General features: G+C 32.9%; 1 protein-coding gene across 5 annotated transcripts; it reads right to left on the reverse strand.

The window, feature by feature from the left end:
* Nucleotides 1-306: 306 nt before the first annotated feature.
* On the reverse strand, nt 307-17,490 carry LOC133184190 (protein EFR3 homolog B-like). 5 transcript variants are annotated; one of them, XM_061319111.1, is made up of 25 exons: nt 17,390-17,490; nt 15,982-16,061; nt 15,509-15,636; nt 14,859-15,009; nt 14,462-14,583; nt 14,138-14,275; nt 13,810-13,941; nt 13,580-13,658; nt 13,352-13,363; nt 8,706-8,841; nt 8,159-8,287; nt 7,911-8,007; nt 7,766-7,817; nt 7,462-7,634; nt 7,268-7,346; nt 6,243-6,404; nt 5,936-6,061; nt 5,628-5,704; nt 5,093-5,107; nt 3,622-3,755; nt 3,514-3,528; nt 1,834-1,919; nt 1,684-1,729; nt 1,245-1,354; nt 307-797 (listed from the first exon to the last, which is right to left on the reverse strand). In XM_061319111.1, the coding sequence occupies exons 1-25, from the start codon at nt 17,394-17,396 to the stop codon at nt 666-668; spliced, it is 2,418 nt and encodes an 805-aa protein (XP_061175095.1). In that variant the 5' UTR covers nt 17,397-17,490; the 3' UTR covers nt 307-665. The 5 variants fall into 5 exon arrangements, with proteins under 5 accessions (XP_061175095.1, XP_061175096.1, XP_061175098.1 ...); XM_061319112.1 differs by lacking the exon at nt 13,352-13,363 and having other exon boundaries at nt 308-797; XM_061319114.1 differs by lacking the exon at nt 5,093-5,107 and having other exon boundaries at nt 308-797.
* Nucleotides 17,491-17,709: the final 219 nt, after the last annotated feature.

Below are 17,709 nucleotides of genomic sequence, written 5' to 3' on the forward strand. Positions count from 1 at the left end.
TGAGGTTATCCTTTTCAGGATATTTAGCATACATTTACAACAACAATTTAAAAAAAATAATTAAACAAGAGAAAAAGATTCAATAGATCCTGCTTCAAAATAATTTCGGAATGAACATGTTCAATGAATTAGGGATATCAACAATTCCTCAATTCATAAATTATCTGATGATTACATCAGTGTTATGATCCAAACTCCAATTCAGATCTTGCTACTATGACATTCTGATAGTTTCAGCACAAGAAATAGCAAAGAAATTCATTTTTTATTATTATTTATTTTTCCCCCCATTATTAATAATTAAAATGACATTTTTCCATTATTAATTCTTCATAAAATAAATAAAATACAGGGACATTATAATAACAATATCCTATTAGGTGAATGACTATTATTGCACAAAACATCAATTTAAATTATCCATTGAATAATTCCAATAAATCCTAGATAAAAATTTAAAAAAAAAAAAATACATGTGAGAACAATACTGAAATGGATTAAAATTTTCTTCATCTCCAAACAATACCACAAGGTTTACTTCATTAACTTCATCAGTGGATCAATGTTTGCTTGTAAATGACAATTGAAAATCTCTGACTGTTAACTAAATATATAATGCTGTATAAGTTCATTTAAATAAAAAAAGAAGTTTTGACTGAAGTGATTTAGTAGACATAGAGACTAGGGAACTGCATTTCAAACACAGGCACAGCATTCTGGTTTCCCTTCACGTGGTCTGGACTTTCTGGTGGAGTCATCTCCAAAATCTCGTACAACTTTTCATGGAAGTGATTTGACTGGAACAGAAAAGATTTATGGTGCTTATATGATGTGCATGAAATATGACATAGAGAATCATGTATGCAGGAGGCAGAAGCATTTTGAGATGAATGGGCAATATACATTTTAGCTAAGTAGATTTTTTTTCTGGTCTAAGACCAATAGAGCTAAACATTGTAATGTGACTTTAAATCTTCATAATTAGGACTAACATGTGTATTATGTTGTCTATTGATCAATACATGTGTACTTATACAAATAATTGGCACTTTAAGTTATCAAGAATAAAATAAATGAGGGATTTTACATGATGCAACTTTCTTTAAGATGAGAAATCAAAGTTCAACCCACTGAGAAGTCATATGATTTCTATTGTGGCTACTTTCTTCTTAAATCTTGACAGGGCTTGAAGTCATGATCTTTATCATTGTATCACAGATTGACTAGAGAAAATGCATTCCTACCTTGGCTTCAGCTCTAGCTACAATTTCCTCAAAGGGTGCATTCTGGAATGTTTCAAATATTTCCTGTCTTTTCTTGGCCTCTTCTTCCCTTTTCTGAGATGGGTCTTCAGCTGTAATGCAGTATTGTCGTAAATAGTTACACACAAGAGTATATACATACTATTTCAACTACTGACTTTAAAATTTATTTTTTTATAATGTATGATGTTTGTACACCTCACTATTTTGGTTGTCTAACATCACAGGTTTTAACATTAAACTGGCTTTTCATACCTACCAGTAGTTTTTATGCCTTTTTTTGGTAAAAATTACTAGTATTTTATTGGATGAGTATTTTTTAGAACTCGAAACAGCTACAGGAGTACATTATGGTATAATTAAAATAGTCTGAGGTAGACCTGGGAGAACTTGGTCAGAACTCAACCTAGAACCTCCATACCTAACATCTTCTTTAATGATTCAACTGTTATCTCTTCAACCTTTTTCTGAAAAACAAAAGGAAAAAAGAAAATTAAGATTACATTTAACAGAGTTCTGTTAAATCAGAATTCCGTTGTAATTGAGATTCCAGTCTCAGGTTGGTACTCACACGAGCTAGCAATGGCGAGTTCTCAAGGCTGTCAAGTTCTATATTAATGGAACCTAGGTCACTTATACTGCTGGCCATGGCAGAGTCTAGAAAACACAAGTATTAACAACTTATTACTATACACTTACCTTAGATATAAAATCAAATAAATTCTAAACCTTAAAATTCAATAATCAACAAAGAATGTCTCAGAAGAAGTTCTTGTTTATTTCACATCCATGAAGCAAACTGTAATGCTAATTACTGCAGAAAAAGCAGTGTGTTGACTTTGATGAATTGGGTATTGTTAACGTGGAAATTTATATGTTAAGTTGATTTATGCTACATAGTGAAAAGTTGTTTTTTTTTTTTTTTTTTTTTTTTTTTTAATGAATATTTCCCCACTTGTCAACTTCATTAAACTGTATACCTTTTGGAAATTTATTGTAAACAATATCAATTGTCAATTCCATAGATTCTCTTCTTTTACATCACATGAAAATTTCCACATTTATAGGTATAGTAGAAGGGAATAGGAAGATTGTGTAGCTTAAAGTTATACTTAAGAAATCATTAGATAATTACATCATCTCGCATATTTCTTACTGCTAAAAAAAAATGTCAGAAACACTATAGTCAGGAACACTAGAACAAACTGACCAAACACTTAAAAAAAAAAAACAAACAAAAACAGAGTATGATTCTTTCATCCTCAGAGAAAACACAAAGTAAATCTACATAATAAATGTAGGTAATTAAAGATTGCAAAGCTCACCTCGACGAACGTTATCTATAAGTAAGGTAAAGTCTCATATCATTCAAATGAAAGTTCAGTATGATCCATTAGTTAGATGCAAGTTCATCACTATACGTTAATTTTACAACAACAAAAAAAGGCATGTCACTTGCAGTATCTTTGTATGTATCCCTATATTCAACATGCATGCATGTATGGTCCAGGTAGTTACTTGGAAATGAATCTTGACCAAAACCTCTAACTGGCTAATCATCCAAAAAATATATGTCAGATGCAACATCCAAAGTTAGTCTGGTAGTGTACATCCCTAGATGTATCATCCACAAAAGACTTGGTCAAAGTAGGGTTTTTAGTTAATTGGAAGTAGACCTGCTCATAAGAACTAAGACCTTGTCACTCTTCTAGAAAATATAGATCAGATGAAGGATGCAAAGCAGGATTGGTAGAAAAACCTTTAAATGCCTCATCAATGCAAGTTTGGTTCAGGTAGGGCTTTTAATTACCGTACCATAAATGTATTACCAGAGTGTACGATACTTAGCAGAAATTATTTTTGATTAAGTTAGTGTAGATTTGATTTAGCACATTTCTTAATGTTCTTAATTACGTGTGTATATACAAGACATTTAGTATAGTACTTGAATTAGCAGAAGTCACTTTCCGCCAAAGGCACTGGGGATAAAAACAACACTTTTACAGTTCCTGCTTAATGGGATGCAAAAACAAACTCCAGGGTAATAGAGAAAGCTCCCTCTCAACTCTCTGAGGTGAGCTTAAAATTACTGCAAAACAATACATTTGACTTAAGCATGCTTTTCTTCAATTAATCAATTAACTGCAAACATGTATACAGCAGTAGCATAATGCACTTAAAGATAACTGTTCAAATCAAATACTGTGTTATTTAGCTCATGTTAATGTGCTAACAAGGTGCATTTTTTTACCATGTATCACAGCACCTGTGAATAAACATAATGAGAAATAGTATTCATATGCAACCAAGTTGTGTCTCTTTCAGTCATTTTGAAATACTAATGAATTTCTGACATTACCCATGGAGCTGTGGGGTCTAAGAGCGAGGGGCGAGCTAAGACGGGAGGCATCGTGACCACAATCTGTTAGGATTTCCTGTAATGTTGTTTGATCCAACAACCATCTCTCCTCGACCTTGTCATTTGTAGGATAGCTACCAAAAAAAAAATTATAAAAATATACCTGGTAACATTCATTTTTCCTGCTTCATATAACATCTTACATGATTTTAGATGACAATAAATGGAGAATTTGTTTCCTTCTAGTGAATATGTAGCAGTATCCAGAATACAGGAATTGTACTGAGGTGAATATTGATATTTTACTAAAATGATAATACCCTGTGTTAATCATTAAGAGTATCTATGACACAAATGTTTATTGATATATAACATTATAAAAGATTTTAAATATTGCATAAAGGGACTCTTGTTATTTAACCGGTAATACAGACTGTAACGGCCCACTCAAACATGCATGTTTCACAAAGTTACAATTTACATGTTTGTTTAATGTTATATCAATGACAAAATTTTATTTGAACAAACAAGAGAAGGAAATTTGAAAAATCATGCTCTGGCTCAAGATAAAATTTTTTCTAAAGCATATATTTCAAAATTTTAAAACAAGAGGTAATAAATTTGTATACCTGATACATGTACTAAAATACATATACGGAAACCTGCATAAAATTGGCATTTTGAGAACTCTTTTCAACAAGCAGCAAAACAAAAAACAAAAACCTTAATACAAACTTTGTAATACTGTCCACAATGCACAAAGTTTTTGGTGAAAAGAAAAGACAATCATGCTTTCAGAACATAAACAACTCTGTGTAGTAGCTGCTTTCAACACTGTCCAGAATATATACCGGTAGTATCATGTGCTCCTCAAATCTAAAGAATTCTTATCCATAGAAGCAAGAAAACCAACAAAGATTCTCAAAAATTTTGTTTTCAGTTGTGTTTAGTTTGATGACACAGTCCATTTGCATCCACTACATGTAAAATGGTAAATCCCAATCATTCATAAATTATATATACATGTACTGGTATGTACCAGTACAAGGTTTTAGCTTGAATGTCTTGAACTTCTGGTCTACAAAAGGATAACATGAAGCCAATGCACAGGCTTTAAACTACTTACCAGTCATTTAATTCATTCCTTATCTCAAAAAATAGGGGTATCAAAATTCCCTGATGTAATTTGTATTGAAATGAATATTTCAAGTTTTAATTAATGGGGCCAAATACAAAATAGAACATCAATGCCCAGTAGAAATATATATTCATTAATGTTTCCTACACTGGTATGTGGTATTTACGATTACAGAACATACACATCTATTGTAATTGACAACTTCGGATGCTGGTTTCTTAATATTAATGCTTTAAGTATAAATTGTTAAAAGCTATGTATAACGTTACAATGTTGCATTCCGATTTGAGATCTAACAATGCTGGGTTAGTAATGGGAATCAAAGTTACTTACTCGTCGTCTTCATTTCTGTTAAATTGCGGAAGTGAATTAATGCTCAAGGAAAGTCACAGCAAACAAATGAATGACACATGCCAAATAATAAGGTATTATAAAAATTTTGGGATATTTCAAGTTATATACACTTGAAATCATTCTTAGCATTAAAAAATTAAACTTGAGAGAGACAGCTTGTCCAGAAATGACAAACACTAAATGAATAATGCAAAAAAATTGAAAATATTGTACTGATATTTAAAATTAATAAGCATTAGCAATAAAAATTGATAAAATTAAAACATATGACGAATTTTAAATAAATTTCAAGTAAAATATATGAATTTGAATATTCAATAAGGAATGAAATGTTTTCTTCAGAAATCAGATAACAGAAATTTTGATAAATTATCTACATATTTTGAACATTTACGGCAATGAAAATGAATGAAAAATAAATAGCTACAATTAATTTGTTTGTAACACAACAAAGTTTAATAAGTGAAACACATAAAAATCCCCATTTTAATTACAGCTGAATTAACTCTGTTACCTTGTGGGTCTATTGGCTCTGTTGAAAGCAAAATCTGGCAGTAAGTGACTGGCTTCCTTCTTCCTCACCTCTACCAACTATATAATACAAAATTAGCTCTGAAGAAAACTTCATATAAAACATTTCATGAAAGGAAAAATAAGATTTTAATAAACAGTGATTATAATTGGTGTGAAGTAAAAATTAAATTAAAAAAAAATCATAGCATGTTACCATTCATAGTAAATGGCTACAAGTCATAATGAATTTAAAAGTACTTTATTTCGAAAATAACAATGAGAAACAAACATACAAATGAAGATACTCACATCTGACAGGTACTGTACTAATGGTGACATGTTGGTGATATGTGCCACTATGTTGAGGTAGGCAGCCACAATAGCATGATTACAACATTTGTGAGTACTGGGTAGATTGGATTCCAAGGTCGTTTGCTATAGTACAAGATCAGAACAATGAAAGGGAGAATCGTCAATTATCTGATTCTCTGTGTTTATGTGTGAAAAATTCATGTCTTAATTTTTTTCCAAAGAACTTCCAATAGACACTTTTAGTCCTAGAACTGATGAAATTAAACAAAGCATATATGATGAATGAAAATGCTGTGTGACTGACCTGAATATCAAGAGCTAATCTAATAAGCTCTACTAAAATGTCATCCCCTCCCATCTCAATAGATATGAGACACATTGTGCAGTAAATGGCTTCAAAATTAGCTACTCTGTTGGATTCCATCTGTAAATTCTCTAAGATATGCCAATAAAACTGTATTCCATTCTGCAAGAAATAATTATACATTACATAACACAATAAGAAGAGCCCACTTCACAATTTGGTAAAGAAGCAATCGTTTATTTGCATCACATATACAGTTTACTCAAGGTAAATGTTGAAATTTAAATAACATTTTATTAGAAACATTGTTTAATACATTTGAATATACATGTATACATGTACAACCAACTTAGTCCCACATCCTTGATCCAAGGGACATGAATTTCATATTTTCAATGGTGTGCTGCATTATCAACCATAACAACTTTAGTTCCACCCTGGGGGCTAGACCCTGGACCCATACAAGAACTCAAGATTTTATAGAGATTGCATAATTTGGATGATTTGAGACCCACTCCTCATGCCCTTGGGAAGTTTGACCATGAAGTCCAAAATTTTTGCTCCCTATCATCCAAGGATGCTATGTTATCAAAATTGGTTTCAAGTTGATAAATCAACCACAGAGGCTAAAAATGTTCAAAATTTACAAATGACGCAAAACAATAGACAGGACTCTTTAAGAATAGGCCATCTGAGTAAATTAAGGTGGCCTAAAAATAGAGAATAAAACTTACAAGGCATAATTTTTCAAATTGTATTTTGGGTCCGATGGATGGGACATTAATACTGTGCTCCCTGTCAAGGATTACAACCCCCTTGGCATGCAAAAGATTGATTCGCTGGTTTTTGAAAGAGAAGGCCCACAACGGGCCACCAGGAAAACCCAAAAACTTTCAGAAACCCGTCATAAGAAATAAATTTTACCGCCGATATGTGGTTGAAATACTGCTGATTCAGTGTTAAGCAATATACAATCAATCAATCAAATTGTACTTTGAATTTTATAATTTCAATAAATTTTGTACCTTCTTCATGAATAAACTGTCCTGCCTTGGAACTTTATCCACAGTCAAGTCCAGCTCTGCGACAACATCTTTAGGAATACTTTAAAAGGAAACAACAAGTAATTTTCAGCAAATATGCCATAACCCAGGAACATCCATCCCAAATAGATTTATTCTCTACTTTAACGTAGCCTGACTAAAATAATGAAGCCTACCAGACTTTTCTGAGTTTCTTTGCATTATCATGTCTGTCTAACAGAGTGTGTAATATCTCCTGCACCACGACTCGTAATCCAGGCTCCTCTAACAGAGAGATTCTTAATAATGGCTGAAGGAACTCGGGAGGAAATGCATTGTTCATTATCACAGTCTTGTATTTAGTGGCAACCTTTTAGGATGAAAAAGAAAATAAGGAATCTATTTACCTATATATGTATTTGTATGATAAAAAATCTAAAATGATAGTTTGGTAAAATGAAAAAAAATAAAAATAAAACTTTGTAGGTTTATTTCACAAACCTTAAGTAAAGTTTTAAGAAGCATGGTTTGTAGGTAGTTGTCCACAGAAGATCTGTAAAGGGAGAGAACTCCAATCAGCCATTTTTATAAATTTTACTTCTTTCTTATATAAGAACACTTATTTCTTGTTATAAAATTTCCTTACCCCATCTCATCATTTTGACCAAACTGGGGGAATTTTCCCATGATAAACATCATAATTTCTATCTTCTGGTAATCTGGTAAATTGTTGGCAAATTCACCTGTTAAGAGAATGTATGTGTGCCCTTAAAACTCAAACCCAAACACCCCTAATTTTTAATAAAAATATAATATACCGCAAAGACATCATATGACAATTATCTAAAATTAAATATAACATGAAAAAAATAAATGCATTGTCTGATAATGTACCTATAGTACTAATGATGGCCTCTTCAAACTTTTCCTCCATTGCTCTTTTCTTGCTGTCAGAACTTTTATTGTCCACAGATGTTTTCAGGTGTCTCAGAAGAGTGTTAAACACATCCAGTACAGAAGGCCCTGTTATAGAGTGGAAAGGATATCACAATTGTAATTAATACAAACAAATAAAAAAAATCTTTGCTCCCCCCCCCCCCCCTTTGCACCACTACCCAAAATAATAAACTGTTACCAATACCAAATCTCATTACTTTACAGGACCTCCCATTGCCTATAGAACAATACAATCATTCAGTAAAACATGTTTAACATAGGCATGGGGTAGGTTAGCAGTTTTCATTTAACAATTCGAATAAGTAGATATGATATGACAGTCTTTCCCTTCAATAGTGCATCAAACAACAACATTCATTAAAATATTCAGAACAATGAGCATCTTCTGCCCAATGCAGCCACTGTTTTTCAAGAGTAGTATCAGATTAAAGCCATGGCTTTGGATGATGTGCTGGTATCAGTAGGACCAGAAGATGATACTGACCTATAGATCCTCCAGCGGAGATAAGAACAGACTCATACAGAACCTCTATAATACTGGCTTTGATGCTGGGGTCACTGTTTGTATGTGTGTCAAGGTGTGACATTAACATCTGGATAACCAGGTAACCATACTGTTGCTGCAATTTAAAATAGAAATACGAAAATTGCTGGTGATGCACAAAATTCACAGTGTATAAAATTACATCAACTCTATTCAATCACTTGTCACTTGAGCACATGATAAAATAAAAATAGAAAAAGAGGGTTACTAGAAATATTAATATTTCTGATGAGTAAATGAAAAAGGAAGCTGTTGAATAAAAAGCTGCTGATAACATTAATTTGGATGAAAAAGTTTTCTTGTAAATTGCAATGCTTTCTTAATGGCAAATGTCTGAAGGCAAATTTATCTGACCTCTGTATGACCTAGAATTAGACAGACAAACAGAAAGAAGCGATTTGTGTTGAATAACATTTTTGAAGCTTAAGATGTGCAATGTTCACATGGGTTTGGAATAAGGTAAGTCCTTATACATGTTTGACTTGTAAAAAGGAAAAAAAGTTACTTTACCAAAGAAACAAAAATATATAAAAATAAATAAATATGTGAAAATTATGTATCCATTATCAGATTAATATTTCATTGCAGAAATCAAGAAAATTCATAAATAACAGATGTATTGATAAGCTATGCATATCATTATTCAAAGTTCATGCAACAGAAAAAACAAGAGGCCCAGGGGCCACATTGCTCACCTGAGCACTGTGGCTAGGAAAAGAGGAAAAATCTGTTTAGTATTGAAAAGCTTAAATGCATAAGTGGTCCCAACCTACCCCTAAAAGGGAGGGGGTATGATTTGAACAAAATTAAATCTACACTAACTAAGGATGCTTACATGATTTTTTGACTAACTGTGACTTTTTTCTCTACAAGTTTGAACTTTTATTGTGGCCCCACCCTATCCCTGGAGGTCATGATTTGAACAAACTTGAATCTACACCACCTGAGGATGCTTCCATATAAATATGACCAATCATAGCTTTGCTGTTCTTGAGAAGAAGATTTTTCCTATATATTCCTACATAAAACTTTGATCGTCCTTGTGGCCCCACCCTACCCCCAGGGGTCATGATTTGAACAAACTTACATGTAAATCTTCATCACCTGAGGATGCTTCCAAATAAATATGACCAATAATAAGATTGCTGTTCTCGAGAAGAAGATTTTTGAAGATTTTTCCTATATACTCCTATGTTAAACTTTGATCATCCATTGTGGCCCCACCCAACCCCCGGGGGTCATGATTTGAACAAACTTAAATCTACACTACCTGAGGATGCTTCCATATAAATATGACTCATCATGGCTTTGGTATTCTTGAGAAGAAGATTTTTGACGATTTTTCCTATATACTCCTATGTTAATTAAAACTTTAATCTTCCATTGTGGCCCCACCCTATCCCCTGGGGTCATGATTTGAACAAACTTGAACCCACATCACCTGAGAATGCTTCCATATAAATATGACCAATCATAGCTTTGCTGTTCTTGAGAAGAAGATTTTTGAAGATTTTTCCTATACACACCTATGTTAAACTTTGATCGTCCATTGTGACCCCACCCTACCCCTGGGGGTCATGATTTGAACAAATTTGAATCTACACCACCTGAGGATGCATCTATTTAAATATTACCAATCATTGCTTTGCTGTTCTTGAGAAGAAGATTTTTGAAGATTTTTCCTATATATTCCTAAGTAAAACTTTGATCGTCCATTGTTGCCCCACCCTACCCCCGGGGGTCATGATTTGAACAAACTTGAATCTACACCACCTGAGGATGCTTCCATATAAATATGACCAATCATAGCTTTGCTGTTCTTGAGAAGAAGATTTTTCCTATATATACCTACGTAAAACTTTGATTGTCCATTGTGGCCCCACCCTACCCCCAGGGGTCATGATTTGAACAAACTTGAATCTACACCACCTGAGGATGCTTCCATATAAATATGACCAATCACAGCTTTGCTGTTCTTGAGAAGAAGATTTTTGAAGATTTTTCCTATATATCCCTATGTAAAACTTTGATTGTCTATTGTGGCCCCACCCTACCCCCGGGGTCATGATTTGAACAAATCTGAGTCTACACTACCTGACAATAATTCCACATGAATTTCATCTTTCCTGGCCCATTGGTTCTTGAGAAGAAGATTTTTCAATAATGCCATTAATTTTTTTGCTATTTCGTAATTATCTCCCCTTGGAGGGGGGCGTGGTCCTTCATTTGAACAAACTTGAATCCCCTTCACCCAAGGATACTTTGTGCCAAGTTTGATTGAAATTGGCCCAGTAGTTCTGGAGAAGAAGATGAAAATGTGAAAAGTTAACGACAACGCCAACGACAACAACGACAGACAACGGACAAATTTCGATCAGAAAAGCTCACTTGAGCCTTCGGCTCAGGTGAGCTAAAAAGATCAGATTCAATGTCTACTAGTACCAGTGCTTCCTACAGTACAGAGGAAGGCTGTACATAAGTACTTGAAATTTACCGGGAATATATACTGCCACATTATGCAACCTTGACCTTTGTCCAAACATGATCAATCTGAAGCTATGACACATCGAAACTTTGTATAAGCTTCATCAAACCTCTAAATTCTGTGTTACTAAGTTTGTGCACATGAAGGAATCTTATACTTTATTCTCTGAGACCTTGACCTTGCCTAAGTGACCTTAGTCCAGAGTTGCAACACACTCTCACACCATAAGCAAACACTCTGCCAACATTTAGTCTCTAAGTGACAAAGTTATGTCAAAAAGAATACTGCAGTCTTTTCCATTGACAATGGCTCATAAACACTCAGTAAACTTGGCTCCAAGTATAAACTTCTTAACATGTTTTATTAAGTAAAATTATAGTCCAGAAACAAAGAAGAAGGGACAGACAAACTCACATAGTGATTCCTGCATATTCCATTTTATCAACAGGTTCTCAGAAAATGTCTACTGATAGTCAGTATGTTCATATGTATTGCAGAATTACAGGGATAGACATTAACAATTGTCTAGGGCAAATCAAATCTCAGTTTGAGCAACATTGTTTTGCATTTGATTTTGAATCCCTCACTAGCATTTTTTGATAAGTCATTTCATATCAACATTCATTCTATAATCAATTATTTCTGTTTTCTGTCATGCTTGCTTAAAAAAAAATGATGCTCTGTCTAACAATTTTGCTATTCTTGTTATGGAAATTAGATACTATGATGTACATGTAGTTTATTTCCTTACTTTTATTAGGAATTAGACCAAATATACCTAGCCTATCCTGATCAGGCTGTCTATGTTTTGAGATCCATGTAGCTGCACAGCTGCATTGTCATCTCTTATAAAGTATTTTTTGGGAGAAACATTCGAAATAAAACCAAAGGATTCTATATAAATAAAAATATGACAAATGGGACAATGTTTAGAACTAGTTCTTTTATAATGATAACAAATATAAATCATCTTTCAGTGTTCCGATTATTAAAAACTTTTAAAAAATAATAAACTGACTTATCACTTCCTTCCTTCTACATTTCGGGCACTTAAGATTTACATTTGGACAGGTCAAAGATGGTGTTCACTTGCCTGATTGGCAAGTTGATCTGAAAGTTAATGTCTATCCCTGAATTATCCATTTGCATCAATAACTAATCTACACACTCCACAAACGAACAAAATTTATCAAACTAGCAAATGTCTAACACATATCTTAAAATCAATATTTTTTTTCTTTGGTTTAGTAAATTCACAAAATCAGGTCCAAAGAAAATGTAAAACCTTTTTTTTACTGGGCATGCAACAAAAATACACAATTTCTTTTAATACAAGTAAACAAATCTGTCAATAACTCAACAGATATTTATCATTATTATAATGTAACAAAACCCAGTCAAGAGGAATGCTTCTCTTGTCATCAAAAGTACAACATAATGCAATAATACCTTCATGTGCTATAATTAATAAAAATTAATAATTAATAAAGTCAGTAGACATAAAAGTGTTTTATCAATAAAATTATCACTTTGAGACAGATGCCAGTTCAACCCCCAAAATTTCATAATTATGATAAAACTGGATGTTTGACTTGCTTCATATTGTGCGAGCTAAAATCTTTCCAGAGGGTGTCATACAAAAATCATCTACTGTATGCAGGTTAAAACTGGGTGAATTCAAAGAACACAGCATTATCTCCTGAACAAATAGCTTCTGGGTGAATTTAAGATAGGGCAAAATTGTTATGTGTGAAAGGGCAAAAATAACATGTGGCATACAGTATCTATATTTAAGTATCTTTGTTCACTTTGTATTTGCTGCATAAATACTAACTCACATCTTGTAAGATGTAGCTTTTGTAAGCCACACTGAGCTTTGTGTGTTCCATTTGTTTGAATGTTTCAATATTTACAAACGATGGATCAACAGACAAACATTAATGGTATGTTTTATGAAACTTAACAGTTTTTCCTAGAAAGATATATTCCCAGAACATAAAGCATAAATATTACCTATCACAGGCAGCTATTATAGGTTTGAAGGAAATAGTTAATTTGACATGCCAACTCACTCACGACATGAAAGGTTCAGAAAACTTACTTCCCGCTGGATCTGTTGATGGTGGAATTAAAAGAAGTACACCACATACTATTATCATCTATGTTACACTTTCTTTTATGTTAGTTCAAATATTCCATTTCATAATAAAATAGTTCAGGGGAGGAAAATGACACGATGCTTGAAAAAAATTAAATGGAGAATTACTATCAGGTATTCAAAATTCTCAGACACCTACCTCGAGTGGGAACATAATTATCTAATATTTACCTGTACGGAGTACATTATTATCTTGAAACACTTCACAGCAAAATCGTTTGGCACCCACAATTCATGATTGTCAATATGACTGTAAAAAAGAAATAAACTTCAAATTCCAGTAGAATAGAAAATGAGCTTAATTGAAAAGAAAATGAATTTTCAGTTTTGATTTACAACCAACTGCTGATCATTAATTGTTCAATGTACAAGCCATTTCCTAGAACATTAACACTACTCACCGTAGGACAGGCTGTAGGACAGATTTGACATTCCCATAGGAAGCCCTGCACACAAGATCTCTGAACACCATTTCAGCAATGTATGTAGGGTGTTCTTCATCTCTTGGGCTTTCTAAGTTTACCGACATAAACCTACAGAGAGTCCACAGAAAACTTTAAGACCATCTCAATCACAGACATTTATTCTCAAAAATGAATGTACAAATATCTTGTAAATTCCTTGTTTCAAAGAAACAATTGCTAATAATTGATCTTTAAAATTCATAACGAAATGTATACTTCATTTTTAAATGTTTCCTTTTTTTTTTTTCAAAAATATTAAACTTACTCAGGTGTATGCATGTTGTACAAAAGTGATGGAACAATTTTGTCCATATGTACTGGATCCCAGATATTGACCTGTAGGTCATCACTGACTGTCTTTCTGACCACTCCCTGTAAACCCAAAAGTCCAGCACCTCTAAACCTGAAATAAATACAGCTTGTATTACTGATGTATCATAGAAAACAATCTCCGTTGCTTTTTATCTTAACTGCCCATATACATGTAATTAAGAACACGATTACTGTTAATTTGACATACATAAATAATCTATATGAATGAAAGGAATTTTAGTTTAATTTTCAAAGCAACAACAGTGATCATACTTACTTTGCCCTAATAACTTCATCTCTATCATTATTGTGGCTCATGGCACTGAACTTGGACACAAAGAAGTCATATCTTCTGTGATAAGATGGAGTATCTTCTTCAATGTTAGCAAACTTTATAAACTGAAGAGAAAATAAAACTACCTGGTACTCATACATTTCATGGTATACTAGATGGACACCTTCAGCCTTCAAAAACTTTACCTAAATTCTAAACAGCCCAAATTTCAGATTTTTTTTTCATGTTAGCCACTGAAATACCTTTTAAATTGTTGAATCTGCTGAAAAGTCACTCAGGTTAGCAGGCTCTTATATATTTTCTACATTACTGTGTTGTTAATAAAATTTATTGAAATAAATGTGTAAATCCTTTTTTTGATATTTTTTTCACTGCTTACCGATTGGGTAGCCAGGATTTGAAGCTCAGGCTCTTCACATTCTAACAGTTTCTGCACCATCTTCAGAAAACTCTCCACAAACAGATTCAGAGAGTGAGCATGACAAGCCACCAAGAGCTGATCAAGGGCATCCATAGCCACAAAAACAAATCTGAAGATAAAAATGTTAACATTCTTAGATTTATTGACAGTAACTTTCTCTTTTTCTCCATAAATGCATGGTTATTTTCTCATATGTCCTAACAATAAATTTAGTTGTGCAGTTTAACTTTAAACTTATAGAACTAGACACCATTTATATTTTGGTGTAATCTGCAGCATACCATATCTGGATTTAAATCTATAAGTCTAACATTTTGCCAATTTTTCATTAGCACAAGTAATACGAATGTTAAATAATAAAATTAAATAATATTAAGTAAGTTTTCAGCATGTATATCTTCACCATTATCCTTTGGCTTTACTGAGTGTGAATATATCAAAAATTTCCACCACAGGTTAAGTACATGTTTTCCATTTTTAATTTTTTTTTTTTTTTACATGATGAATTGAGAGTACACAGAAAAAACCTCTTGGTTAATGCTTTATCACAGGGCTATCTTATCTTATTGTTATCATGCTTTGCAAGTAGCTGCAATCTAATGGTATACCCAATCCTATGCCTGTTGATGCTTCTACTAAGCTTCTGTTCCAAATACATTCCAATCCTGTCCAACTTTTCAGATGTAGTCATGGCATAAAATATCAATTTGTCCATATTGTTTTTCACCAAGCCATCCTGAGACCAAAGAAAAGATTGTTTAAAAAAAAAAAAAGCAAATTAAACTGGAATTTAATAATACACACGTTTATGAAAAGAAAATTTTATAAATATATTATCTACTTAGAAACATATGTTCTAGATTAATTTTTCTGTAATCCTGTAAATAAATACAACAGTGCTTATTTATTTTAGAAAATAGATGTTTTATAGTAAATCTAAAGGTTTTTGGTGGTATGAATGCAACTGATTTGGTGAGATTAAAAAATATCCAGTTCATGATAATTTAGAAAATTATGGATGCACAAATTAGAAGACTGTGTCCTAAATTAATAGCACTGAACACATTTCTTATGATCATACCTGTGGGTTTGCAGGGAAGATGCTATCAACCAAACGCTTGTATCTTGGTGGTCTAAGGACCTCCCAGCACCCACAGCAACCTGAAAAATATACGTATATTCAATAAAATGAAATATACATTTTTTATTTCAAAAAATCTAACTCTGAAAACAGTCATTATGGCTTGTTCCTTTCTTACATAGTTTCTTGGGGAAGTCATACTATAACAGTTGGCCTCTAACTTAGTTGACTGACCTATGGGCTTATAGAGATATCGTATCACCACAGAGTACCAAAAACAGAATATTCTAAGTTTTAAATAATTTAAATCTATTTTCATAACAATAACAGTGTAATATTTTATATCTATTACTAGTAAAGTATGACTTCTTTTAGATAGAACATTTATTTTTAAATGATACTGTCCTGAGGACCCCTACGGACCAAGTTTAATGATAGAATCCATTGCAAGTATTGGCAATGTAGGAAGAAAAAATTCCTTTATAAATTTACATTTAGCAGAAGCACCAAATCAAACCAAAGACCCTGAATATAATAACCAAACATGCACAAAATTACAGCAGAGTACTGGCCATACCAACTACCAATACGCCTCAATACCAACCACCTCCCATAGTGAGACTCAGTTGTGCAAGCACTGAAGAGAGATTCAAGACCCTCCAACAAGAGCACCACCAATAACACCTGGCGCTCTCTCTCCCATTGTAAAAAAAAAAAAAAAAAAAAACAATTGGTGTATATGTTACAGATAGACAAACAGACCGAAAGACATCGAGGATTCTCAGATTAAGAAATTCATAACAGAGAGAACCCTAGATAGAACGTTCTATCATTAAAATGATATTGTCCTACGGACCCGGTTTAACGATAGAATACGTTCCGTGTATTGGCAATGTAGCAAAATAAACACAGGCGATAACTTGAACTCTGTATATTTTCTATGAACAAACCAGAGTGTTCTGAATGTCAACATGGCGTTTAAATTTGAAGCGAGGAAAATCAATGAGAAAATGAATTGAATTTTCGTATTTATATGGATTATTTTTTAGGTTAAAAGGCATATAAAATTTCAAAAAGGTTTGTTCTATTAATTTGGTAGTTATTTTCAGTGCAACTCCTTTGCATTCTTCAAAATCATTTTGGAGCGGATCCACTCCGATTTGTTACATTGCAAGCATATGGGACGTATTGTAACTGTGGTGAGGGCTTGTCCCGAGACACAGTTAGATTATTCTAACTAAGAGTACCCTAGAGCAAAAGCTCATAATGACAATATCATTTTAACGATAGAACATTATATCCAGGGTTCTCTCTGTTAAGAATTTCTTAATCCGAGAATCCTCTATCTCTTTTTCTCGGTTATTCCTCTCACAGAGTAAATTGTACCTTTGAAAAGGGAAACGCTTACCTGGCATTTTTTGTTGTTTTAAAGGTTAAATGTGAAGTGTTTCTTTAATTTTTTGCAGAAATTAACATTTTTTACGGTCTGAAACAGTGAAGATCCTCCATCTTGATACAGAGCGCCACCTAACGACTCTCAAATAAGTCGTTCCACTCTGTTTCGTAATATCTTTTATATTGTAAATGATCTCGTTTTAGGCTACTTGAAAAAATTCTTAATATACTTCAAGAACTGAACATTGGAAACATCTCTTAGGGCGCGTAGCATCGTTTCTTTAAGTGGGGGTAGGGGTCTCTTAACTCTAAATTCTCAAACGGGGGTGGAGG

The sequence above is a fragment of the Saccostrea echinata genome, unplaced genomic scaffold (genome assembly GCF_033153115.1).
Source record: "Saccostrea echinata isolate AGI-Se365-2 ecotype Australia unplaced genomic scaffold, CSIRO_AGI_Sech_v1 ptg000010l, whole genome shotgun sequence".
Lineage (NCBI taxonomy): Eukaryota > Metazoa > Mollusca > Bivalvia > Ostreida > Ostreidae > Saccostrea > Saccostrea echinata.

Coding starts and splice junctions, on each gene's coding strand:
- LOC133184190 (XM_061319111.1), bottom strand. Junction 8,288..8,705: donor CTCCGCTGGAGGATCTATAG/GTCAGTATCATC, acceptor ACTCTATAACAG/GGCCTTCTGTACTGGATGTG. Junction 6,405..7,267: donor ACAGTTTATTCATGAAGAAG/GTACAAAATTTA, acceptor TATTTCTTGCAG/AATGGAATACAGTTTTATTG.